Here is a 26,430-nt window from a genome sequence, read left to right on the forward strand (position 1 = left end):
ATTGCATTAATTTAAATGAATTCTTAGTAAAAAAAATTAAAGCTTAGTTTATTATAAACTTGTATAAAGAGAAAAATTTAAAGCTTAGTTTATTATAAACTTGTATAAAGAGCATGGACTTTTGTCATTCTGTCTCAATGGATCTGACTGGTTTTTCCGTTACCATCCGCAAACACAACTTTTGGGTTGGTAACGGTTGTCGGCATTTTGAAACAATCACACAAATCGTTACAAAATCAAAAACTGGTTTCCGCTAGAGTTTACGGTTGCGAGTAAAGAAATAAATATAAAAAATATTTTTTTTTTGAATTTAAAATTTAAAATTAAAATATTATAAAATATATATATATATATTAGTTTTAGTTTAAATTCACTAACAATATCATAATTTATTTTATAAGAACTTTAAACCAATATTATTCATTATAATTTTTAAAAATTAATATATATATATATATGTGTGTATATATATATGTATATGTATATACATAAACGGAAAAATATTCTTTTAAAAGTACTAATATAAATCTTCAAAAACAAATCTTATTGACATTATAACTTCCATTTAAACTACAAAAATAACAAATAATATAATTTTGTTATTAATTTTATGTTAATAGTTATTATTATATTTTACTAATAATTATAATATTTATCATTATAGTATGTTTTGATATTTTTATAATGTTGAATGTGTTAATATTGTTAATTTATTATTAAACCGCTGTAATATCTCATAATCATCCATTCACAAATATCCGGCAAATACACCAATTTTAACTGCTATATCAATCGTATGAATCACTTATTAATGCTAGAAACCGTAAGTACATACATCCGTAAATTTCTGCAACCGCTACATTTCAACTTCAGGCCTTATACAGGAATATGATAATCCAAAAATCAACGAAGCAAATGCAGGTGAAACGTGGCGCTTAGTTGGGCACATTGACGGGTTTGGTGAATGACAGACCCACCGGTCCATAGGAGGGGTCTCACGTTCGTGGCTCGTCGGTTGTGAAGATGTTAGATCTTTTGAGATGGTCAGATGTTTGATATATATGCGATTGGATTCTAAACTCAGTCATCACAGTGAGATTGAAGATGTTTGGGAAAATTTCAAATTCCATGTTAGTTGTACCATTATTTATGGTCATGGACATTTTCAAAATATTTTCTTCATTAAAGAATCAAAAGACTTTTATACCTTTGCTTTATAAATAAATAAATAAATATATATATATATATATATATTTAACTAAATAAATAATAACAAATAAAAATCATAATTTTCTTTACAATTTTTGAATTATATGTTTCAAATTCGATTTTTTTTTTAATTCTTTTGGTTTTCTTTCAATTTTTCTTTTTGAAATTCGAAAATTATTTTAGAAACTATTTTAAAAAAAATATTTTCAATTTTTAGTATTTATTTTTTAAAATCCTAAACCGCACCCTCCAAAACTTCTCATCAAATCTAAACCTTAAGTATAGATTAATTAACCTTACGTGAATAAAAATTTATTTACCTCCTTAAAGTTAATAGTAATACGGTTAATGTAAACATAAAAAGTGACACTAAAAAAATGGTAGATCATGCTTCAATATGTATTGTTGACTAGTTTTAGAAGTTGCTAGAACATGTAATGATACGACCAAATGATGTATCAAACGTTTGTAGTGTTTCATATGCTAATCCTGAAGTAGTACATGAAGTGGTACAAGAAGTTATACAGAAGTTAAGCTGTATGGCAACTACTGAAATACATACGTGAACAACATGAGCTCGACTTATATAAGCAAAGACATGGCTGATGAGTTAGATAATTATCTTAAATAATATATTTAATGTGAGAAAGAACTTCTTTATTCTGAAAAGAAGAAGAAAAAAGTAAATATTGCTTGGAGATCCTAGGGTTAGAATTTACCAACCATAATAAATACCAGAAAGCCGTCAAAAGAAAAAGCACACACCCAAAGTATTCTCGATTGATGCACACATGTGTGGAGAGTTGTCCCACTAGACAGATGGAGAGATCTGTTGTTGGTTTAGTTGTAAAGAACTATACTCGTCAAAAAGATAATGAGTAGTAGTTGTTCTAATCATTGTAAATCTAGATAAGAGTGGTATGCACAAATGTTGTGTGCTAGATACCTTATAGAAATTGTAGGTTATGACCTTTTCTAATCAATGAATTATGTACGTGGTTTCGGAAATGTAGAAAATAAACTCCATTAACAAATCTATATGTGTTCTTTACTTTATACTCATACATATTCTATATGCACATAATATTAGCCACAATATGCACTTTTAGGTTGCAATGACAATAATGAATAATTAAATATATTGATGAAAATTAACTCTAGCAAAATGAAGAACATACGTGATTACAAGTGTTCGATTGATATATAATGGTCATGATTTGGTAACCTTATGAAATGGCTAATCTGCAAATATTTTACCAATAAAAAAAAATATTGAACAAAAAAACATGAAAACGTAGGTAAATTTTCGTTGAAAAAACATTAAAATCGTAAGTTTACATGATTGGTCGCCCTAATTTTCTCTCAAGCTTAGCTATTGAGGCGCCTTCAGGTGTTGGTGTAGGCCACCAACGTCGCCTCAACACCGCCTCTCTTTGTTATTTTTTTCAAGTTTGATCTCCTCGTTACAGTTCTATCAGCATTTGTTGATCTCTTTCCACTGATTGTGGCGCTGATTTTGCTCACGGTGGTTCGCTAGGGTTCCAGTCCTCATATCAGATCTGTTCTCTGCTCTGGTGAGTCTTAGACATCATGCTCATGCCTTGCCCCTTACCACTATTTTCTTGATGCCAGCTCATATCGCATCACATTACTCAAATATATGAACTTCAATGTGTCTCCTCCTATAGCGCTAAATCTCATGTTTGCTGACCCTCAACTGCAATCGATGTTCATTATATCGCAACCGTTCAGCTCTCTCTTAGTTTTTGTGCTCTGCAACCATGTGTAAGTGAGATTCCACTCTTGGCCAAGGCTTCAGATCCGAACGAAGGTCAGCTAAATACGAGCTCTTTTACCTCCCTTTTCACTGCAAGCTCCTCCGCGCTCTCCACCTTCGGTGCTATAGAAATCCACTTTGTCAATAAGATCTTACACTACGATGAAGTATCCGAGCAAGCTCTGATCTGTCACACTAGAGCCAACTTATCCAGTTTACCTCTCTCTGCTCACTGTTTATCATGAGTCGACACCCTTCCTTCCGCTGGCGATCCGTTGGTCTGGTTTGATCCTCTGTCTTTTAATTCATGTGTAGTTTGTGTAGATCCATGTTGGTTTTTGCTTGAGCTCTTCAAAAAACAGTTCAGATCTAGTTTTCCAAATCTGGATAGATGAGCATTTTGACAAGGGCTGCGGTTCTTGTTCGGCGTGTTCCGGGTGTGTTGGGTTCTAGATAGATTTTGTCTCAGTATTCAATGTCTCCTTCTCCAGTTCAAAAGTTCTACTTCGCCTTTGATGCTTGTTTAAGGTAATCCTTTTGTTCTGATTTTTGGTTTAGCTCATCTCTGGTTTGTTGATGTGTCTTGGTTCTTTTCTTCTTATGGTGATTTCGCCTTGTTTGGAGATTTTGTTTTTCCTTGGTTTGCTTGCTTCAAAACAGATTCTTCGGTGTACTCTTTGGTTTTGCAGTATCCGGCTCAGTCTTAAAGAAACATAGCTTTCACTCTTCCTTACATATCGCCGTAGCTGTTCGAATGTTAAAGTTGTTTTGTATCCCTTTGCTGATTTACAGCGGTTGAACTAGTGACTCGTGGTATGTTTCATAGCACTAGAAGTAGTTCATGCAGGTGGTCTTCTCCAATAATTCGGCTTCATATGCTCTGCTTATGCTTCAACTCCTTTCGATCTTGGTGATGTCTATGTTTAAATGTCTTGTTGATTGAGGTTAGCTTTTACTTTTCCATGAACTCTAAGTATTTAGTATTACTTAATCGGTTGTAGTTTACCTTCGAAAAATCTATAATATTGTCGGTTTATGTCTCCCAAAATTGTTTGTTTTATCCGCTAGCTTAGGTGTGAGAGGATTTTGATGATATCATCTATTCTTTATAACCCAAACACTAAACTTTTGTGATCAATATAATCTTCAAGCGTGGAAAAAAAAATATAAAACCAATATTCCATGCATTTTGTAGATATTTCGTATGATTTACTTTATTGTGTCAAATAGTTCAAATGATCATAAAATTTGTTTGTCATGATTTTAGTTTTCTTCCACATAATCTCGGACTCCCTCATTTGGGCTTTTCTCTCTCTTTTTAAAAAACTAGTTGTTTAAGTTAGTGAGTTGTTGACTTTTAAACAAGTTTTATCTCCAGTTGTTAACCACTTTCAAGGCTATTCGCCCGTTTTCTGCTCAGATCTCACCTAATTTCTAGTGTTTGTTCATCCCAACTTTCTGCTACAATATCAAGATTGAAGAATTCTGGTCATAATCTTAGATCTCTGAAGCTCCCTCCGCCTGGGTCTTGCTCTATCGTTTTAGTGTTCCATCTAGTCGAAAGCGGTTGTTCTTGCTATAAAGATGATGTCTCCTCTGGATAAAGTTATGTCTAATATGTCCCTGGAAGAAGAAGAAGAACCGTTTGTCCTTCCGGAGCTTCCAGAATTCTACTATACTGAAAGGAACACTCTAAGCATGGTGGGTCGTCTTCTCAACCCCCAATGTCATAAGATGTCTGACCTAATCGTTGATATGCCAAGAAGATGGCAACTCTATGATAGAGTTAAAGGTGTTGCTCTCTCTAAAGACAGATTTCAGTTCATCTTCAAACATGAACATGATCTCTTGGGTATTTTGAACCGTGGGGTCCATACTCACAACATGTGGCCGATTGTGCTGGAGCGGTGGGTAGCGAAACCTCCTCATGACTTCCTGCAATACATCTATGTGTGGGTGCAGATGAGAAATATACCGGTTAACCACTACACTAAAAATACAATCACTTCCCTTAGAGACTTTGCGGGGAAAGTTGAGGTTGTGGCCTTCGTTCCTGAAAAGACTCAGACGATGGACTATGCTAGAGTCCATGTGAAGTTCTATGTCTCCACACCTCTAAGACGTTCGAAGAAGCTGACACTTCCAGGAGGGGAGGAAGTTAATATTCTCTATGACTATGAGAGACTTCAGAAGAGGTGCTACACTTGTCAACATTTGACTCGTGAACAGTCTCTTTTCCCCTGGAGTAAAAACAGGAAGATGACGGTTGCTCAGCAAACTGCAAAATCCCCGTGCTCTGAGGGGACGGAGGTTATTGTACGCTTAGAGGAATAAGATCCTTTGTATGGTGTGATTAGTGAGAAGCAGATTGGTCTCGACCCTATGACTGGGAGACCTAAGCTAGCCAAAGAAGTGTTGGAAGGAATGAGACGATATTGCTTGATGGTGGCTAATGTTAAGAAAGGATTGCTAGAGAAGAAAGGATTCAGAGCTCCCTTAAAGACCTGGAGAATGATCATATTGGTCAGAAAATCTATCTCAGGATGGAACCAATGCCTCTGATATCGAAGAATTTGGATGAAGACAAAGACATTGTATTTGATTTCAGTGCTCAACAATTTACTGATGCTCTGGTACCCAAGCTTATGTCGGGTGCTATTGATGCAGGTAAAAGGATTCTTCGGTCTGGAAAAGAGTTAACCTTTCAGGAAGACTTTATGAGACTTAAAGGCTCGGCTCAATATGACTCTTTTCAGGAAGGTTCAACGGGTTTTAGCATATGTCTCTGTGAAACTAGTGCTTCTGGGACCAACCTGAAAAAATCCAAGGCAAGGAAGAGACCTGGCACCTAAAAAAGAGAGCAAATAGAAAAAGTCTAGCTAAAGGCTTAGTTGGAAATGAGAAGCAAGTTGGAGAAAGTGTTATTACGGAGTTGAAAAGGAAGGCACATGATGATGTCGAGCCATCTCAAAGCTCTGCAAAGTTTAAGAAACCATTGGTGGTCCCAATGAGAAACTATCCAATATTTAAATAGCGTTGTTGAGTTGAAATTGCTAGGATTTGGGCAGTGCACAAGATCTGGTGATTCCAAAACTGCGGGAACTGAGATAAGAACATTTGCCAGAAAAAATTTTTTGATGGAAACTAAAAACAATAGAGATTCTTTTGTGGATCTTCAGGTTTGGCTTGGTTACGTTAAGATCATGACGGTTAATCATATTGGGTACAGCGGTGGCTTTGCTTCTCTTTGTCTAGTTGTTTGTCGAAGTCAAGGTACTGAGATTAATATGGCTTTTGTGTAATTTTTTGGAAGTCTATTGTAGTCCTCTATGTTTTATGGTCCGAATTGAATTGGGGGTCTTTCTGTCTTAAAGTGGATTTGTGAAATTGGGACTGGAAACGCAAGTTAATCTAATATAACAACGGATGACAAAATTCTTTTTTTAGTTTTCTTGCATCAGCTTGCGTCAGCTTGCTCAGCAGATCTTGATTCTTTATTATAATAGTGTGAGGAAAATAAGAATATTAAATCCCATGTTAATATAAACTAATGTTGCATGCATATTTGTAGATATTTTGTAGGATTTAACTTTGATCGTGTCAAATAGTTCGAATGGTATAATATATTTAGCCATGCTTTTAGTTTTCTTGTATTCGGCCTGCTCGGCAGATTTGGATACTTATATTAATTATTGTGAGGATAAAGAATAATAAATTCCATGTAAACATAAACTCATTGGACAGCAGAAGATAGGATCAAGGAAGTGAGCATATATATATATGCATGTATGATGTATGCATGTTAGTTGGTAGTTACAAGTTTGGTGGGTTTCTTGAAAATTAAACAATTAAATATTACTCCTTAATTGACCCTTTCTTTGATTTATGAGTTATCCTTTTGTTAGTTCAAAAAAAAAAAGTCATCCTTTTGTAATATACAGTATAACTTCTTTAAATTAATACTCTATCAATTAATATACACTAAATTTTTTTTATAAAATAATATAATTTTATAGACCCAAATTGAATTTTTGATTCAATTAGTATATCGATAAATTAATATCTATATAAATTAATAAAAAAATTATAATTTTGGTGTAGTCCCAACATTTTTAATTTATAGAAGTTTCACTGTATTTGCTTCTATCTCCAACAAAAAAAAATATTTTAAGGGTGGATGATATTCAAAATGAAGATTTTAAAATTGGACTACTCAAAAAAACTTCAAAAATAACTTTAAATATTATATTTAGTCTTCAACTTTAATAATAATTGATTACAAGCACTAAAATTTGATAAGTAAATAATAAATACACGCTAAACGTTAAAACATAATATTTATATGAAAACTTTAGTTTCACCAAAAAACAAATCCTTAATTATTTTAAAGAAAATATATCAAATAGAAAAAAGAGTCACGAAACCATCTTCACCAATTGAGAACAATCTGTTGCAAACTTTTGCCAGTTAATTTGGAAGACATTAAAAGTCTGAGAGCAAGTTTCCTTCAATCAGAGATCGTCCATGTACCAAGAGCGCAGAATACAAAGACAGATAGATTAGCACGCAGTGTTAGGATTCAGTCGTCTTTAATCGTTCATATGGATCAATATCTCCCGCTTTGGTTTACAGAGTCTGTATGAGTCTGTAAAGTTGATGACAAAAAAAAAAAAAGAGTCACAAAATGGTTCAGTTACACATGCATAATACTTCTAGTTTACATAATATTATTTCAAATTAATAATTTCAATTTTTATTTTAACATATATTATGGTAATATGTACTAATAATATATATATAGTAAATGTATATTTAAATATTTAAGTGAAAATATAATTATAAAATAAAAAAGTATTAGTAGATTTATATGTAAGCTACATAATTATAAAATTTTAACTGAAAATTAATAATGTTTTGAGGTATGAACAATGACCTCAAATTGAAGGTTTGAAAATTTATTAAAAGACCAAAACTCTCAAAGTTTGATGGTTTGAAGATCTTTTGGAGATGCTCCTCATTTCAAAATTTATATTTGCTTCCAATTTATTAATTTCTATTAATTCCACTTTTTTTTACTCCAACGGTCCAACCTTTCGGCAAGGATAAAAACACACCTCTTAAAATTTTGTAGTAAACACTTAAAAACAAGAGGTTAAATCCGAGTCTATAAAAGATACAGACTAACCTCTGGGTAGAAGGTGCATCCCACGACAGACCTTCTTCTGGATATTCATACGGACGTATCTGCAACCGTGGTGAGCAGAACAATGTGACTTAGTTTCTGCAGCAGGAGGATCGAACCCAAATATGTTTGCATCCAAGCCCTGTCCACTATCACTGGACCACAAGGCCGCTCGTAAGAACTTAAAAACAAGATTGACAAAAAAAAACATGATATTTTCATTCAATCTATTCAAGAAATGGACATAGAGAACATCTGGCGAAATATGGCCGTCCACTGTGATTACACTTGTTTGGTCTGAAGCAGAAGCGGCCTGAGCGGAAGCGACGGAAGCTCAGGCTTCCGGCCGTAGTTCCCTTTAGTATTTTATCGGCTAACTTTTATGAAGTCGTTAGGTAGGCTATTGGTCAAAAGCTACAGTGGCGAGGCGGGTAATGGTTTCGATACTCCACAGATTCATGTCTTAAATACAATATTTATCTTCTCTTATTAAAAGTGAATCATTTAATGTTTATGCATATAATCGGCCTTGTTTTATTAGTTGCTTCCGGTCTGAGAATATTCCGGACCCGTACTGGTCTGAAGAGGAGCTAAACAAAGTATATATAGATTCTGATAGTCTGCATCTGTGAGTTATAAATGAACCAAAAATATTTCAAAAATAGAATTAAGAACGACAACATTATTGGCTCAATGATGATGGATTAATTTAGATTTTTAATGGTTTTATTAATATACCGTAGAGTAAAGACATGGTAACTACGTCATTATACGATTAGAATGATCATGTTAATAAATGATTAACCAATGCGAGGATTCACTTTCAGAAAAAACTTTATTTGATGTTAATTTTCTTACAAGCGTTAAAGATCCGAACCGATGACCAATTTTGTATTATGATTTCTTGATTGTAGTCTAGCTTTTCTTTTAGGAAATATTTTTGAGTTGGCATATCAATTAGACTGAATTAGTTACTCAATTATTATCTGTATACTAGAGATTTTTTCCGCGCTTCGCGCGGATTGTATCTTATAAATTTATTTTATTTGTAATATTATTTGTCGGTTTTTTCTTTTACATTAACTTCTTGTTTTTTCAATGTTATTTTTTCTTAATTTAAATTTATATGTTTATAATTTTTCATTTTTCTTGTTAAAAATAGAGAATTATATTTTTTATTGATGGTTTTTTGTATGTGACATAAACTTTTTGAAATTTTAAAATAATGTTATATATAGTACGATTAACACATTAAAGAAGAGAAACATATTCAGGCACATTTTACACATGTTTTATATGCATAATTTTAAACATTATATATGTATATATTATAAGTTTGAAACATGTAAATGCTTTCTAAAGCTAAATACTTGTTCTGAGTTTACATAACTTATCGAAAGTTTTATCTCTTTTTAAATTCAAATCACAGAAAAAAATATCGAAAAGTCAGTATAGATGAGTTTTTTGGGCTTTTAAATCAACACTGAAATATTACATGAATCAGATAACAACAGTTTTATAAACAACTGGATAAAATTTGACTGAGCCAAAGATTTTCACACAATATGTTCTTTCTTCTTCAAATTGCAAAGAGCCTATAGGCACAAGAAAAAAAATCATAACTTTTGTTTTCACTTATATAACATTTTTTCTCCTTTACACACGGAGTTTATTACACTGTTATAAGCAATGGAGAACTCTATTCATATAAGATTCACATCTATGCATTTTGACAAAGAAGAATTTTAGCCATCTTTAGTTTCAGAATGGACCAACTTCAGTCATATACACTATATTTTCTTTATGATTCAAATCTTACGATTTTAATATATGTGCAGATTTCCATGTGAAAAAGCACGCACGCCATCTATCATTCAACCTATTACTTTTTCCAAAGTAAACACTATAATCCTTGTTTGGTTAGCTCCACAAATTAATCTCTTTGGATCAGTTTACTAAAAAATATAGATACTAATGTCAGAAAAGAATATAAACACTATCAACAACAAATATTGGCACAAGACTATTTGGTTCAAGGAACATATTCTACATAATGCGTTTATATCATGGCTGGCTTTGCGGAGAAGACTGCCAACCAAGGATCGCTTGAGGCGTTGGAGGTTAAATGTCTCAGGAACGTGCGTCCTTTGTAATCTGGAAATAGAGACTCACTATCATCTCTTCTTTGAGTGATCTTTCTCTCGCTTGATAATGATTTGTCAGTGTGTAGATCATCCCACGCTTAAGCTCTTTCTCATATTGGTTGCGACGGTTCTGACCGATGAACCCCTGAGCCACAGTACCCTGCATAACATAGAGTCAATATTGGGTCAGTCGAATATCTAAAAGTATTGGGGCAGTCGTAATACCTATCACAGATACGCTAGTCTGATTTCAAGCTGATAAATCAATTTTTTTTACAAAGATAGTTGCGGTGAGTTAGCAAAACAACAAAACAGGATTGATAAAACAGTTTAAGTTCTGATAAAGACACGCTCATTTGAACATGAAGACAATTCAAAGATACACTAATAGGAATTGTAACCAATCAATCAGGTTATTTAAAAACATATACGCCTATACAATTTCAGCTCAAACCAGTTGATCATTTTATTTTTCAAAGATCCTACTAAAGGGCTTAATTTCATCTCAAATCAATCAATTAAGTTTTTACCAAGATACGCCTATATAATTTCATCTCTACACAACTGATCAATTTTTTTGCTTAAAAATACGCTTGAGACCGGAACCAACCAATCAAGTTTTCTATCAACAGACGCCTATATAATTTAATCTCAAACCAACTGATCTATTTTTTTAAAAAAAAAAAAAAAATACGCTACGCTTAAGACCAGAACCAACAAATCAAGTTGTATAGTACGATACGCCTATATAATTTCATCTCAACACAACTGATCAATTTTTTTAAATTTAAAATACGCTTAAGACCAGAACCAACCAATCAAGTTTTCTATCAACAGACGCATATATAATTTCATAGCAAACCAATCAATTAAGTTTTGATCAAAATACGCCTATATAGTTACATCTCAACATAACTGATTTAATTTTTTTTTAAAACACGCTTAAATAATCACGGTTCAGAAGCGGAAACGACATCCAAAAGGAAACATGAAAACAAACCTCTGCGTCGATCAGAAGGAGCTCGATCCCAAGAATGATCCCTGGTCCTCCTTTGACATTCTTGCGAGCATCCCAGAAATGAAGAAGCCGAAACTGCATGGTGGAATCTCCGGGTCCCGGTGAAACTTGTCGGAAGAGGAGGGGAGGAGAAGATTCGCCGGTGCGGATTGCGGCCTCTTTCGACATGATTACGATTTAGAACTAACGATCTGAGGAGAGAAAGATAAGGGTAGGATCTGAGGTAAAAGACATGAGGATATAAATAGGCATCTAGATATAAGGCGGATGGTGGGATGTGGAAGGTCTGTAGGGATCTTGAATAGAGGCTTTAAGGGAGAACATTGAAGTTCCAGCCCTTTCATCGGAGGCGTTTTGCGGGAAGATTTGGGGAAGACGAAGTGAATCGCCATGAGGGAAAGATAAATGAGAGAGACGGCGATTAGGTTATTCAGGGGATGAGAAAGCTGTGTACGCTTTGGCTTCAGTCTCAACAATACGTAGATTAGTATAAATGGGCTGGGCTGGGAGAAAGTGAATTATCTGATTGATTTGGCTTGGGTTTCGCAGATGGGTTAGTGGGCTGGACTGGGAGAAAGTGAATTATCTGATTGATTTGGCTTGAGTTCGGATGATGGCTGGAAACGAAATTACGGAGTCGGAGAATGAGGTTGCGCCCACGAAGCCCAATCGTGAATCATGTGATTTTAATTTGAAACCCAATCAGCCAGTGACGTAGCAATTTCATTGGTCCTGAATATTTTGACCTTGTGGATAGCTTTAGGAAGCTTAAAAATAGCCCCTTTTATATAGTGGGATAATCCAGATACAGGGGTTCTGGTTTGGGCCAAACGGATAACGTAAAGATATAAAAACTTCGTTGAAAATTTCCACGTTTATACGGACAGAGATCAAACCGGTAGGTCCAGTACGACCGAAGCTGAATCTATAACACATGTGATCACTTGAGAATAAAATTGCAATCTCTATGGAACCTCTAGGCTCACCACCTAATAGTCAATAACAAATTGACAATAAGTCATATTATATTTTTGAAATAAATAAATAAATAATAATAATAATTACCAAAAATATAAGTTTTTTTTTTAATATTATTAACGCCGTCAGTAAAACCCTAAACCCTAAATCATAAACAATAAACCCTAAATATTAAATCTTAGATAAACCCTAAACTCTTAGGTAAATTGTCTACCATTGGGTAAATTCTAAATCATTGATAAACTTCAAACCATTGGATAAATCCTAAACTCTTGGATAAAACCCTAAACATTCGGATAAACTCTAAAACCTAAATTCTAAACTCTAGGGTTTAGAATTTACCCAATGATTTATGGTTTACCAAAGGTTTAGGATATATTATCTAGGGTTAGAGTTTATGATTTAGGATTCATGGTTTACTCTAGGATTTAGGATCTACCCAAAGGTATAGGGTTTACCCAAAAGTTTATAATATACCCAAGGGTTTAGGATTTACCAAAGGTTTAGGGTTTAACAAGGATTTAGAGTATATTGTTTAGGGTTTAGGGTTTTACTGACGGTGTTAACGACGTTAAAATAATTCTTATGTTTTTGGCAATATTACTATTTTTTATTTTTTTTCTTTTTTTATTTCTAAAATATAATATAACTTGTCAATTTTTATTGGTCATTAGATAGTTGGTGAACCTAGGTTTACCATAGAGAGTGAACCTAGAGGTTCAACCTAAGGGATAAACCCAAGAACAACCCTTAAATTCTAAACCTTCAGACAATTAACGGAAATCGTAATACCGAACTTATGGTGCCAAAGCACAACTAAACCATTAAGCTATTTTATACTAGGTTATTTTTTCGTGCAAATACATGGATATAAATTTTATAAATTAAATACATTGCAATAATTTATTAATATGTTGTTTTAAAATTTTAATTATTCTGTTATATATATTGTAATCAATATGCAAAGTTTATTTTAATTAACATTATGTTATTTTAATATGACGTCTCGACCTTTTGGTTATTATTTGGATATATTAGATAACATTCACTTTTCCGGTTCCATTATAATATTTTGTTAAACAAATTAAAATTTTGATTAATTTTGTTATTTTCATGTAGTTTGACTCTTTGTCTTAGATGTGTAAATATATTTTAGTAAGATTATGTATGATTTAATATATGTTGTTTTGAAAATAAATAGTAAAAGTAAATTAAAGTGTTGATTGATTCAAATTTACATAAATAAATATAACAATGATACTATTTTGTAACCTTATGCATGCATATATATATATATAAGTTATACAAAATACTTAATTGTAATTGTTGGTTAATATATTTATAATATTAATTGAGAATTTCATATTTATTTAGTAGTATGTTGAGCCGTTCTATAAATTATATGTATAAAAATATTTTATTTTTATTTTATTTTTGATTTTTTATAAAACTTTTAGATTGGTTTAGTTACTAATTTTATGAGTATATTGTGTTACATATATATAAAATTAAAGTATAACTATTTTTAATCTAATTCAACCAAATCATATTAACTGTATTCATTGTATTAGTTTTCTTCTTCATCATAGATGTGTAAATATAATTATCTTTTAGTAATTTGGTATATGTTAATTTGCAAAAATAAAACTTCAAAAATAAAGTGATGATAGGTTCAAAGCTGCATAAAAGATAACCGATAAATTTTTAAAAGATAAACTATTTCTTTACTTTAATATCAAATTTATTGATGACAAAAAAATCAAAATTATTTTTCTAAGCTTTCCTTTTTATGAAATCATATTATATATACTATAAAAATATTTTCTTTTTAAAATTTAGAACTATTTTCTTTATCATATACGTTATTTGAAAAATATAAAAGGGAACTTAAATAAAAAAAATAAATTAACTAAATGTTATTTATTAAAGATATCTTAGTTTATGTTCTTTAAATTATTTTGTCATCATTTGAAAAATGGATTGATTTAAATAAAATGCTTAATACTTTTAAAATATATATTATGTTGTTTAAGATTATCTTTTAAGATAGAAGATTATTTTCTTACTTTAAAATCAAGATTATTTTGTGAACTTTCCTTTTCATGAATTACACTATATATAAAAAATATTTTTGTTTCCAAAATTTATAATTTTTCTTTATTATATAGGTTACGAAAAAAAACCTAAATAAAAAAGGAAAAATAAAATAAAATAAATATTTAATAATGATAATTAGATATAATTGATTCATTAAGAATATCATCGTAATCAACCACCATGATAGTTAACATTAGTGCGACACGTATCAAACTGTTTTCTCAAATAATGTTATAAAGATTTGGTAGAAAACATTATAAAAAAATCAGTAACAAGAATTAAAGTAATCCGATCTTTATATATGAAACCACCTAGTATTCTATAAACCGAAATTCATAAAATAATTAAATAAAATAAATAGTACAAAAAGCTGATCGAACGTCATCATTCCAAGTAAATCTTCCGTAGTGTAAATTACGATAATGATTAGTTCTTACAGTTTGGATAACTGGTTATTACCATCCCACTATATAAAGGGGACTATTTTTAAGCTTCCTAAAGCTAGCCACAAGTTCAAAATAATCAGGGCCAATCAAATTGCCACGTCACTACCAGATTAGGCTTCAAATTAAAATCACGATCGGGCTTCCTGTGCGCTAACTCATTCTCCGACTCCGTATTTTTGTTTTGCGCCATCAGCCGAAGTGAAGCCAAACTCAGATAATTCACTTTCACCCAGCCCAGCCCATTAATCCCATCAATCTGATAATTCACTTTATCCGAGCCCAGCCCATTAACCCTAATCTACGTATTGTTGAGACTCAAGCCAAAGCGCACACAGCTTTCTCATCCTCTGAATAACCTAATCGCCGTCTCCCCCATTTACCTTTCTCTCATGACGACCCATCTCAAAGTCCATTCCCGAGCCACTCTCTCATAAGCATAATCCCGTGTTCTAAACATCCCGTGTTAAATTTTTTAAAACACTCATATCTTAGAAATAGTTTAGAAAATATCTTTATATAAATGTTTTTTTCTTGAATAATATTTAATTATAATTTTTGTATCTTTTTAACTTTTATAATAAAATTATTGTTTTCAGATAGCTACAAAATATAAATAAGAATTATCTTATTTTAAAATTTTTTGATAATTTTATTATATTATTTTAAAATCATTTATTTAATATTAATATAACATATAAATTTTATATGATTAAAATAAAATTCGTTTTTAATTATATATAAAATTCATTAAGGGTATTCTTTTAATTAACACATTAGCGAATCAGTTAGAAATTAATAATAAATCAATAACCTATCTAAAAGTCTAAAACCTAATAAAATATGACAAATAAGAAAAACTAACTAAATTTTAATATAAAATAGAAATTTAATATTACTAATAAAATATTCATTTTAATACATATATATATATATATATAATATTAATTAAGGGTATTTTTAAATTAATAAATTAGTGACTTAGCTAAAAATAAATAATAAATCAATGATTTAGCGAAAACCTAATAAAAACATGACAAATAAGTAAATTTACTAAAATTATGGATAATATAAAATATAATTGATTCTTTAATACAAAATTAAAATAAGAGTTTTGTTAAATAAAACATAAGTTTGCCGTATCGGTCTAACAAAAAAAATAATCATTAATAGTGTCGTAGGAATTATGTTTTTCCCATTAGCGAATAAAATTGAAGCATAGTGTTGGAGGATAACTCAACGTGTAGACAAGATTATGGAGATTGACATGGGAGTTGAGGTAACGGACACAACTGTTCTTTCGCAAAGAAACGCTCCTGCTAGACATCCTGGATAAATGAAAGAGACATATCTTGACTTGGCTTTGTGTTAATGGATGGTGACTTTCCAATGCTGTTTGGAGTAAGGACCGATATACACGCACCAAATCACCACTGTAAGCGGAAGCTGAAGGTTTGCTATGGGCAATGCAAGTGATACTGAAGTTTAGACACAGAGAGATGGTCTTTCAATCGACTGTGAACAACTGGTTATGCTTATTCAAAAGGAGAAAGATTGGCCGGTGTTGGACTCGGAGCTCAACGAAATACAGGCTGTATCTAAAGAATTTTCTGAACTTTCTATTGCTTATATTCCTAGAGCTTTAAAATTCCGTATGAATAGCCTAGCAAAAGGTGTCCGATCACGCGCATCTCAATCAGCTTTTGTAAACCCTTTTGCACCAAGTTGGCTAGCCCCACAAGCTAGCATGAGGATGTCAAAAAAGAGAATAAAGTTAAAAGTGAAACTAAATATCTCAATGAACAAATTTATCAGAAGTCCATATTTATGTGGATGTCTATATAGGACAAACAATTTTTTTAGACAATTATAGAATATAGTCACGAAAATCAATCCTAATATATATAATTTAAAAAAACCATCAAAATTTTCAATATTACACCAAATAAGAATATAAAGACCAACTATATTCTCTTTATGTATAATGTGTTGTGGTAAGATTCAAAAAAATTAACTTACTTTACAGTAAGGAAAAACTAGATTTTTAATTCCAAATTTACAATAAAAACATAACATTTTATAAAACTAAACAATTGACATAATAGTATAAAAATATGAAAAAAAAAACAAAATACTATCCGCGCGTAGCGCGGACAAGGACCTAGTTTATATAAATGGACAAACACAGCAAAAAGAAAAGAGATAAAAAAAAGGAAGATAAAATTAGTGTTTAGCGGGAGAAAATAGTGATTAGTTAATACCGTTATAGTTGTCCATCTGATTTGTCACAATTGTAAAGACAGGCCAATAACTTTCGTCCGCAAAACCTCTTGAGACTTCAATTCTCATCCAATAGAAAATCAATAATCTCTTATATGTTATTTGAGAAGTATTACAACATTTTTTTGTAGCCACGTGTCATCACTAGAATGATTTTTAGAATCCTTAGAGAAATAGGTTGGTCCATCTAAATATATAATAAACTTTTTATTAAACCACAATAAATACATTATTAATGTGCTTCATTATTTCCTTAAATAATATTACAGAATTGCATAATGTGGCTAAAGTATATATGACAACTAATAATTTTAAATAATAAAAATTTGATAAAAATAAATGTGTATTATAAATATATTTGTTTAATTTAAAGCTATTAAAATAAATTAAACAATTATAGTAACCATATAATAAAAACTAAAAATATTATTTATATATTCTATTTTAAATTTTTAAAAACGAGTATAAATTACTAAAATTGTTAAAAATTTCACATTCAAATTTTGTGATCTATGATTTAAAAAAACCTTTGTTATGACATGATACAAATAATTAAAAAATAATATAAGTTGAAAGTCTCATTTAATAAGTATTAAAAATAAAAGATATATAAATCTATGTATCATTTTAAATTAAACTATATGCCATATAAAAATACATAAATATCTTAATTTTGAAATTTACTCTGAACATTTTTTTGATAAAAAATTTGAAAAAATATTGACAACTTAATTTTTTAAAATATTATAAATTACTTAAACCATTAATCTCACAGTGAAAATTTTGTTATCACTAATTTAGTCTTTTTGCTATAACAGATACAAATGATAAAAAAAAAATATGAGCAAAAAACATCATCTAATAAATATTAATATTAAAATATAATATATATATGTTACTATCATTTAAGTTTAATTATATATCATATCAAATAGAAAAAAATATTTTTTTCGATTTATAAAATTTATTCATATGTTCGCCAATTTAATTATATAAGTAGTAGATAATGACTTTTTAATTATTCAATATATCAAACATATAATATATAATATAATTTATATATATAATATTCATTCCGCGCAATGTGCGGATCTTAACCTAGTTATTTTAGTATTTTTAGTAGTCTGAGTATGCCTTAACTATTTTAGATAATTACTTTTGACTATTTGTATATGTTTTCAAATATGTTGGACAACTTAAACTATCATATATATTATGGATGTTTTATATATATTAAATCTAGAAAAAACTTAATATATATATATATATATATAAATCTATTTCGAATATATTCGGGTACCCAAATATTTCGGTTCAGATCGATTTCGGTTCTCTAAATATCAAAATTTTGAATAATTTAGATATTTAATCAATTTTGGTTGGGGTTGGTACTACTTTTTCGGATCGGAATCGGTTTAATTCTTCGGATTCTGGATTTTTTTCTCAACTTTAATAGTGACATGAAAAACAAATAGCAAAATATTTTTGAAAAATACATCCGCGGGACGCGCATATCAAAGTCTAGTGCTTTCTTATAAAAGCTTTTCGGGTGCGTGAGCCGTTAGGATTAAAAATAACTAGGATAAAATATGTGTCTTGTGCAAAGTGAATTTATATGAAAATATCGTATCAAAAGATAAAATTTATATTCTTGATCAAATAAATATTTTTTTGGCCCTTAAACAATTTTTTAAATTTTTTTTTTGTTAATTAGATAATTTGTTTACTGATGACTGATGAGCTTATCCAAGTTTTTAAAATATTTTAGATCAAAAAATTACTTTTCGCACAAGAACCAAACATTTAAGCCGAAGAATCTCAGGCCTACTATTTGGTTACAATGAAACTATGGCAGCTCAGTTTTATACCATGATTTAGCAATTTAAAAGTTAATTATAGTTATTAGAAATTTACTTTCATGTGCCAAACCTGTCTATTTTCAATATTTTTCTCATTTTTGTGTCACTTTTTTTATTTTCGTTATTGCTCGATATAAATATATATTTTTGAGTTTATTCTGATTTTGTTATTTTGTTTTAGTATGAGATTTAGAAAATGTTTAAGATTTAAAATTATTAAAGAGATAGATACTTAGTTAGGATCCGCACCTTGAGCAGAATAAATATTTAATATTTATTATTTATTTTATGTTTTTCTGCATTTTATGAAATAATAAAATAATAATTATATATTAAATAACTAAGAAACGAGTTACGATTATGTAATAAATTGGTGTGCGCATATAAATCAAACGACTGCTCTTGTTTATTAGCAATCATTTCAGGGTAAATAAATCAAAACAATCAATCTTATCTATCGTATATGATATATAATTAAATTTAAATGATATTAACATAGATATATAGTATACTTTTAATATGAATATTTATTAAATGAGGTTTCTACTCATATGATTTTATGATTATTTGAATATTTGTGTAATATAATTTTACACCAACAATTTTATTTTTAATGTGAAATGTTTAGTGGTTTCAATAATTTATAATCATTTAAAAAAACAATTAAGATTTTAAAATTAAAATATTAACTTTTCAATATATGTTCAACGCAGATATCAAAATATAAATATGTATTTTCATATGATGTATAGTTTAATTTAAAGGATATGATATATATTAACATAAACACCTATTAAAATAAAATTATTTATTCATATTATTTTATAATCATTGTATCTTATCATAGAAAAGTTTTTTAACCTTGATCACAAAAGTTTATGTGAGACTTTTAATAGTTTTAGTAATTTATACTCGTTTTGAAAAAATTAAAATACAACATATACAAAAAGTTTAAATTTTTATTATATAATTAATGTAATTTTGTAATTTATTTTAATAATAAATAATTAAACAAAAATGATAAAAAAATATACAGATTATTAGCAAATATTTATTATTTAAAATCATTAATTGCTATATATACCTTAATCACATTAGATAATTATATAAGTTTTATTTAAGAAAATAATATATAATAATTGCAATTACATAAATAAATGGTCCATAATGAACATATTATATAATACTCCATCTGTTCTTTAAAGTTACATATTCTAGATTTTTCACATATTGTAATAAAACACATTAAATTTACATATTTTTTGTGTTTATCTTTTTTTTTTTATAATTTTAAGCCAATAGAAATTCAACTAATGCAATTAAGTTTTTTGAAGTTTGCAAATAGTTAATAAAACATGCATTAAAAATATAAAAAATAGATCTTTTTGAAACAAAATTTTTCTCTAAAATATGTAACTTTGAGAAACGTAGGGAGCATAACATTTCCTAACAATTTAATTTTGGACTAACAAAATTTTCAATTGATTGTTAAGCCGCCACGTAAACAAAATTAACATTTTAATTACAATACAACTCAGCATGATACTTTTTTAATTAATACAAACTATAAGTTATAACTTTTTAAAAGTTTCTCTATTAATATATAGGGTATAAAAATGAAATAAATTAAATTAAATGGAATATATTTTGTTCGTATCCCGAAATATACAGAAATAAAACAATCCGTATATAGAAAAACAAAATACGTATCTTAATTTATTTATTAAAGAAAAGGGTTGGGGGTTTACATTGGGGTTTTGAAAGAGAGAGGCCACTCGCTGCTATTCGTCGTCACTTACTTGTTTCTCTCCTCCTCCTTTATAAAACGGCTTCCGTCGTCAATGGCATGAACCTAAGGAAAAAAAACCTTCTTCTTCTTCTCTCCTTTCAAATCCTCTCTCTCTCTCCTCACTCTGTCTCCATCACTTTCACGCTTTTCTCGCCGCCCTTTATCCTTATCCGATAAAACCCATCAAAACCCAGAGCACAAAAACAACACTTTCCATTTTATTATTTTCAGAGATCGAAAAATCCAGAGCTGCCGGAACACGCAACCGCCGGTTAAAAGCAGGTCTCTCTCTTTCACACACACTCTCTCTCTCTGGTTTTCGACTCTTGGGTCTCTGTTTTTCTGCTTCGTTGGTTTAAAACAGAGGAAAATGCAAAGAGCTTTCGCTCCTAATCCAAAGCAAGATGTTAATTCTAAATAAAAACTCAAAGCATTTCAAAAAGCTTGGAGCCTTCTCAGCATCTAGATTGTTGACTATTAAACAGATAGCTTATTAGATATTCTCCTTTACTGATTCTGTTGGTGATTTCTTGAAGGATTAGCTGATTAGAAACAAGGAGATGAAGTACGTGCTTGTAACAGGAGGTGTTGTGAGTGGACTAGGCAAAGGAGTCACAGCAAGTAGTATCGGTGTTCTTCTTAAAGCTTGTGGCCTTCGTGTTACTTCTATCAAAATCGGTACTTTTTTCATTCATTTTTTTCATCTTTGTTACTTTTTCTCTCAAGTCAAAAGATGTTTTGCTTACGTGGATCACTTAATCTCCAGATCCTTATCTAAACACCGATGCTGGAACCATGTCTCCCTTTGAACACGGTGAAGTGTTTGTCCTGGACGATGGTGGTGAGGTAAATAAAAACATGTTCTTATAAAAAAAAAACTAAAAAAGACTTCAACTTTTTTCTTTAACAGCTTTTGAATCTTTTTGTTTGAAAAAGGTGGATCTTGATCTTGGAAACTACGAGAGGTTCTTAGACATCAAATTAACCAGAGACAATAACATCACTACTGGGAAAATTTACCAGGTTAATTAATTAAGATCTTAGATCTCAACTAACTGGAAGTTGCTTGTTGGTTGAGTTAGGTTTACTTAATCTTCTTATTATTGTCTTAATCACAACAGCATGTAATTGCTAAAGAAAGGAAAGGAGATTACTTGGGAAAGACTGTTCAGGTTATCATTAAGCTTTTTTCTCACCCTTTTCTTTCTCAGTTCATGATTTGTTGTTGGTTTCTTTTAACTTTTATTGTGGTTGTGATTAATTTTAGGTTGTTCCTCATATTACTGATGCAATTCAAGAATGGATAGAGAGAGTTGCTGCTATTCCTGTTGATGGAGAGGATGGTCCTGCTGATGTCTGTGTTATCGAATTAGGAGGAACTATAGGTTATTACACAAAAAATACAATTAAATTTTTTGGATTTATTATTTGCTATTTCTGTGTAAACAGAGATTCATTTTGTTTGCAGGTGATATTGAATCTGCACCTTTTATTGAGGCACTTGGCCAATTCTCTTACCGTGTAGGTTAGAACCATTTGAATCCATATATGAAAGCAAAGACAAAATGTTTTGGATATGATAGAAATTAACTACTGTATCTTTTGGTTGGTGGTTGAGTTCAGGACAAGGGAATTTCTGTCTTGTCCACGTCAGCCTTGTGCCTGTGCTTAATGTTGTTGGTGAACAGGTAGATATAATTTTCCTGAAATGATGTGACAGTATTTGATTCTGCAAATCTTCATTTGCTTTGGTATTTTTCCTTTCAGAAAACTAAGCCGACACAGCATAGTGTCCGGGGCCTACGAGGCTTGGGCTTGATACCTGATATCTTAGCTTGTCGGAGCACAAAGGTTTGGTCTCCATCTTGACTCTAAATCTGTTTCATCTGGAAGTCACTGTCTCCTGGTGTGTTAACTTCTTCTTCTTTTTTTCTTCCTTCAGGCACTTGAAGAGAATGTGAAAGAAAAGCTAGCTCAGTTTTGCCATGTCCCTGTAAGATGCTGCCTTTTCTTGTCATTGTTATGTTATGTTTTTTCTTTTTTTTGCTTAACATTTCGATCATTTTTATGTTATTTACTTTATATCTCTGTTACTTGCCAGCTTATCGTTCTTGTATCAGCTTATCATTGTTATGTTATTTACTTTATATCTCTGTTACTTACCAGCTTATGGCTGTTGTTTCAGCTTGAGAATATCTTCACACTATATGATGTTCCCAACATTTGGCACATTCCTCGTTTGCTTAAGGTACCTTTTTCTCAACTAAATTATTGAAAATCACCAAGAAAACATTGCTCAATTCGCACATACTTTGAACAGGATCAGAAGGCTCACTTGGTTATCTCCAAAGTGCTGAATCTTGCTAGGTATGTATTGTATATATATCTTGTTATGTCCTTTGCTTTCTTGGCATGTGGTGGATTGGAAGTGATCTCTGTTGTTTCTGAAACAGTATTGTTAAAGAACCTTCTCTGGAGGAATGGACTTCCAGAGCCGAACTATGTGCCAACTTACATGTGCCGGTGGGTCTCAGCTTTCAATAAACTCGTTACAATGACTCTTTCTTAACGCCTCAAGTTACTTTTACAGGTGAGAATCGCTGTTGTGGGGAAATATACCAGCCTCTCTGATGCCTATCTCTCTGTCTTGAAGGTATTATCACTTACACATCACCTCATGAGGCAGTAGTGTCTTGATTAAACTCACATTTGATTAAATTGCGTAGGCTCTCTTACACGCTGCTGTGGCTTGCCGCAAAAAGCTCGTAGTTGATTGGGTTCCTGCTTGCGATCTTGAAAAGGAAACTGAGAAAGAGGTCAGTGAATGAGACCTAAAAACTATACATGTATGAGTTTGCTTGTGTTGACAAGTTTTTAAAACAATAATCATGTTTTTCGTTTTAAGCAGAATCCAAATGCGTATAAAGCTGCTTGGAAGTTGCTGAAGGTTTGCAATTTTACAACTTTAATCATGGAGAAGCCTTTGTGTGTGTTTCACTCATCTCTATTAGTATATATCATCAGGGTGTAGATGGAGTTCTTGTACCTGGAGGATTTGGTGATAGGGGAGTGGAAGGAAAGATCCTTGCTGCAAAGTATGCTCGAGAAAGCAAAATCCCTTTCCTCGGTATATGTCTTGGGATGCAGGTCGCTGTCATCGAGTTTGCACGATCAGTTCTCTGCTTGCACGACGCAGACAGCACAGAATTCAAACCTGAAACTAAACATCCATGCATCGTATTCATGCCTGAGGTTCTTAAACTCTCAGCTACTCTTTACCTGAAATTTATCTTCGTGTACTGTCTTCCTTACTCGTTCTGCTCGGTGGGTTTAGGGTTCAAGAACTCATATGGGTGGCACTATGCGGTTAGGATCAAGAAAATCCATCTTCAGTGTCAAAGACAGCAAATCCGCCAAACTGTAAGAACAATTGGTTATGTGAATGCTGTAGATTTACTTTTTTTTTTTTTAATGTTTAGAGGTTCTAGGCGAAGGTCCTTTAAAGCAGCATTAACCCAGCATCCATTTGGGGTGCTTATTTATTTTATTTACTTTTATTTTCTCTAATTAAAAAAAAAAATTAAAAACTCACCAATTGCAGGCCGCCACGTGTCAGTGGGACCCGCAAACAGTTGAAACACCTCCCAAAATCGCTGCTTAATAGTAGGACCTACCCACTATTTTATTTTTATTTTTTAAGCTCCCATGGTTAAGCTCCCATGCAGTGGCGGCCCTGAGCCCAAGCAAAGGAAGCAACAGCTTGCGGCCCTAATATTTTTATAAGTAATACCGGCCACAAAATTGAACAAAACTCTTGCTAGTCTAGTGGTAGAATGGATTTTAATAGGTGTCAGCTTATGTGTTCGATGCTTTTACTCCTCACTAATTTTCTTTTCTTTTTTAATACATTAGTTAAGAAGCCCAAAATTTTATTTTTGCTTCTGGCCTTAATAACTTTAGGACCGGCTCTGCTCCCATGGTAAATGATGGCCTTAGAACATGTTTATTGTAGGTCTTTTAGGTTGAATCTCTTAGTGTAATATAAGATAAAGTCTTTTATATTACGCTAAGAGACCTACCTTAAGAGACCTACAATAAATATGCTCTTACGAGGCCCAAAGCATTTTAAATTAACTAAAATTAAAAAAAAAAAAAAATTATGAGGGTAGACCCTTCCTAACGTGAGACTACTTAGACCCTTACTAAATAATCAAAGAGTTTTGTAGCCACTACTTAACATGATGGTTTTGCTTACTTGGTTTTTACAGCTATGGGAACAAAACCTTTGTTGATGAGAGGCATCGCCATAGATACGAGGTGAATCCTGATATGGTTGAACGGCTAGAGAAGGCTGGTCTCTCTTTTGCTGCAAAAGATGAAACTGGCAAACGCATGGAGGTCTGTTTTAGTACTTTAAACTATTTTTATATACTTCAAATCCATCTGCTACTAACCTTATATTAAAATTGTCAGATTGTTGAACTTCCAAGTCATCCTTTCTTCATTGGTGCTCAGTTCCATCCAGAGTACAAATCCAGACCCGGGAAAGCTTCTCCTCTCTTCTTAGGTCCTGACCCATTTTGTTATCAGTCAAAAAGATTCAAAGTTTTACATCTCTCTTGAATCAACACACGTCAGGCGTGTAACCACTCTTTTCACATTCTTTTCTTTCTTATTTTGGTTCAGGACTCATTGCAGCATCTTGTGGTGAGCTAGACTCAGTCATGAATCCATCCTCTGCTCATCAACATCTCATTAGTAACTGTCCAAAAAACGTTTTCGTCAATGGAAACTCAAAGAAAGCTTCCAATGGCTTGGCTGATGTAAGACACAACAACGGATACTGCAACGGCCTCTACACTAGATAGCTGCAGCTGCAGAGATTCCCTTTTCTCTATCCATTAGAATTGCTTCATTTTCGATTTTGGTTTGCTTTTTTATTTTTCTACTAAACTTAGGATCTTTCCTGTGTACATATGATTCAAGCTTTTGTCAGGTTTTTAGACTCCTTTTAACAGAATTTATGTTCTGGAAAGAGTCTAGAAACGTCTGAAAATCGCGGTTGATTATCCCTGGTTTGTTTTTTATCAATCAAAAGGGGATGATATGATCATATGTACCTTTGCAACATTTTGTATTTTTATTTGCTTTTGAGTGTGGAAGAAGCATTGGATAAATAAAACTCAGAACAAAGACTTAAGTTTTTGTCTCTTTTCTATTTGAACTTAACTAAAATGTTTGTAATTACTATCCTCAAAGATCAGTTAGTTTAGTTTGAATAAGGTACTTGTAATGATAACAAACATTGCTACCTGTACCTCATTTGACACAAATCCAACCTCGTCTTAGCAAATCGAAATACAATTTGGATTTGCTCATGAGTCCAAAAGAAGTATTGGATAAATAAAACTCAAACCACAGATTTAAGTTTTTGTTTTCTTTCTTAGTTCAACTTAACTATGGATAAATAAAACTCAGAACAAAGACTTAAGTTTTTGTCTCTTTTCTATTTGAACTTAACTAAAATGTTTGTAATTACTATCCTCAAAGATCAGTTAGTTTAGTTTGAATAAGGTACTTGTAATGATAACAAACATTGCTACGTGTACCTCATTTGACACAAATCCAACCTCGTCTTAGCAAATCGAAATACA

At 31.3% G+C, this 26,430-nt stretch overlaps 2 protein-coding genes across 3 annotated transcripts; both read left to right on the forward strand.

The window, feature by feature from the left end:
- Nucleotides 1-4,570: 4,570 nt before the first annotated feature.
- On the forward strand, nucleotides 4,571-5,838 carry LOC103828900. Its single transcript, XM_009104538.1, has 3 exons — nucleotides 4,571-5,277; nucleotides 5,344-5,509; nucleotides 5,629-5,838. The coding sequence occupies exons 1-3, from the start codon at nucleotides 4,571-4,573 to the stop codon at nucleotides 5,836-5,838; spliced, it is 1,083 nt and encodes a 360-aa protein (XP_009102786.1).
- Nucleotides 5,839-20,540: 14,702 nt separating this feature from the next.
- LOC103828798 (CTP synthase) lies at nucleotides 20,541-26,026 on the forward strand. 2 transcript variants are annotated; one of them, XM_009104438.3, is made up of 21 exons: nucleotides 20,541-21,058; nucleotides 21,319-21,454; nucleotides 21,543-21,622; nucleotides 21,713-21,799; nucleotides 21,898-21,948; nucleotides 22,044-22,161; nucleotides 22,245-22,301; nucleotides 22,400-22,464; nucleotides 22,544-22,627; nucleotides 22,719-22,769; nucleotides 22,962-23,024; nucleotides 23,097-23,143; nucleotides 23,230-23,299; nucleotides 23,367-23,429; nucleotides 23,503-23,592; nucleotides 23,685-23,723; nucleotides 23,801-24,028; nucleotides 24,111-24,196; nucleotides 25,045-25,174; nucleotides 25,250-25,343; nucleotides 25,463-26,026. In XM_009104438.3, exons 2-21 carry the CDS (start codon nucleotides 21,337-21,339, stop codon nucleotides 25,642-25,644), a joined length of 1,803 nt encoding a protein of 600 aa, XP_009102686.1. In that variant the 5' UTR covers nucleotides 20,541-21,058; nucleotides 21,319-21,336; the 3' UTR covers nucleotides 25,645-26,026. The 2 variants fall into 2 exon arrangements, with proteins under 2 accessions (XP_009102686.1, XP_009102685.1); XM_009104437.3 differs by having other exon boundaries at nucleotides 20,553-21,058; nucleotides 21,313-21,454.
- Nucleotides 26,027-26,430: the final 404 nt, after the last annotated feature.

Source organism: Brassica rapa, chromosome A07, assembly GCF_000309985.2.
Source record: "Brassica rapa cultivar Chiifu-401-42 chromosome A07, CAAS_Brap_v3.01, whole genome shotgun sequence".
Lineage (NCBI taxonomy): Eukaryota > Viridiplantae > Streptophyta > Magnoliopsida > Brassicales > Brassicaceae > Brassica > Brassica rapa.

Bases quoted from the DNA above. Each gene is read 5' to 3' on its own strand.
- LOC103828900 (XM_009104538.1), top strand. From the start codon at position 4,571: ATGATGTCTCCTCTGGATAAAGTTATGTCTAATATGTCCCTGGAAGAA. The intron at 5,278-5,343 runs GTGCTCTGAGGG...TGGTGTGATTAG, and splicing joins CAGCAAACTGCAAAATCCCC to TGAGAAGCAGATTGGTCTCG. The intron at 5,510-5,628 runs GTCAGAAAATCT...CTGGTACCCAAG, and splicing joins CCTGGAGAATGATCATATTG to CTTATGTCGGGTGCTATTGA.
- LOC103828798 (XM_009104438.3), top strand. From the start codon at position 21,337: ATGAAGTACGTGCTTGTAACAGGAGGTGTTGTGAGTGGACTAGGCAAA. The intron at 21,455-21,542 runs GTACTTTTTTCA...CTTAATCTCCAG, and splicing joins TGTTACTTCTATCAAAATCG to ATCCTTATCTAAACACCGAT. The intron at 22,162-22,244 runs GTTATTACACAA...TTTTGTTTGCAG, and splicing joins CGAATTAGGAGGAACTATAG to GTGATATTGAATCTGCACCT.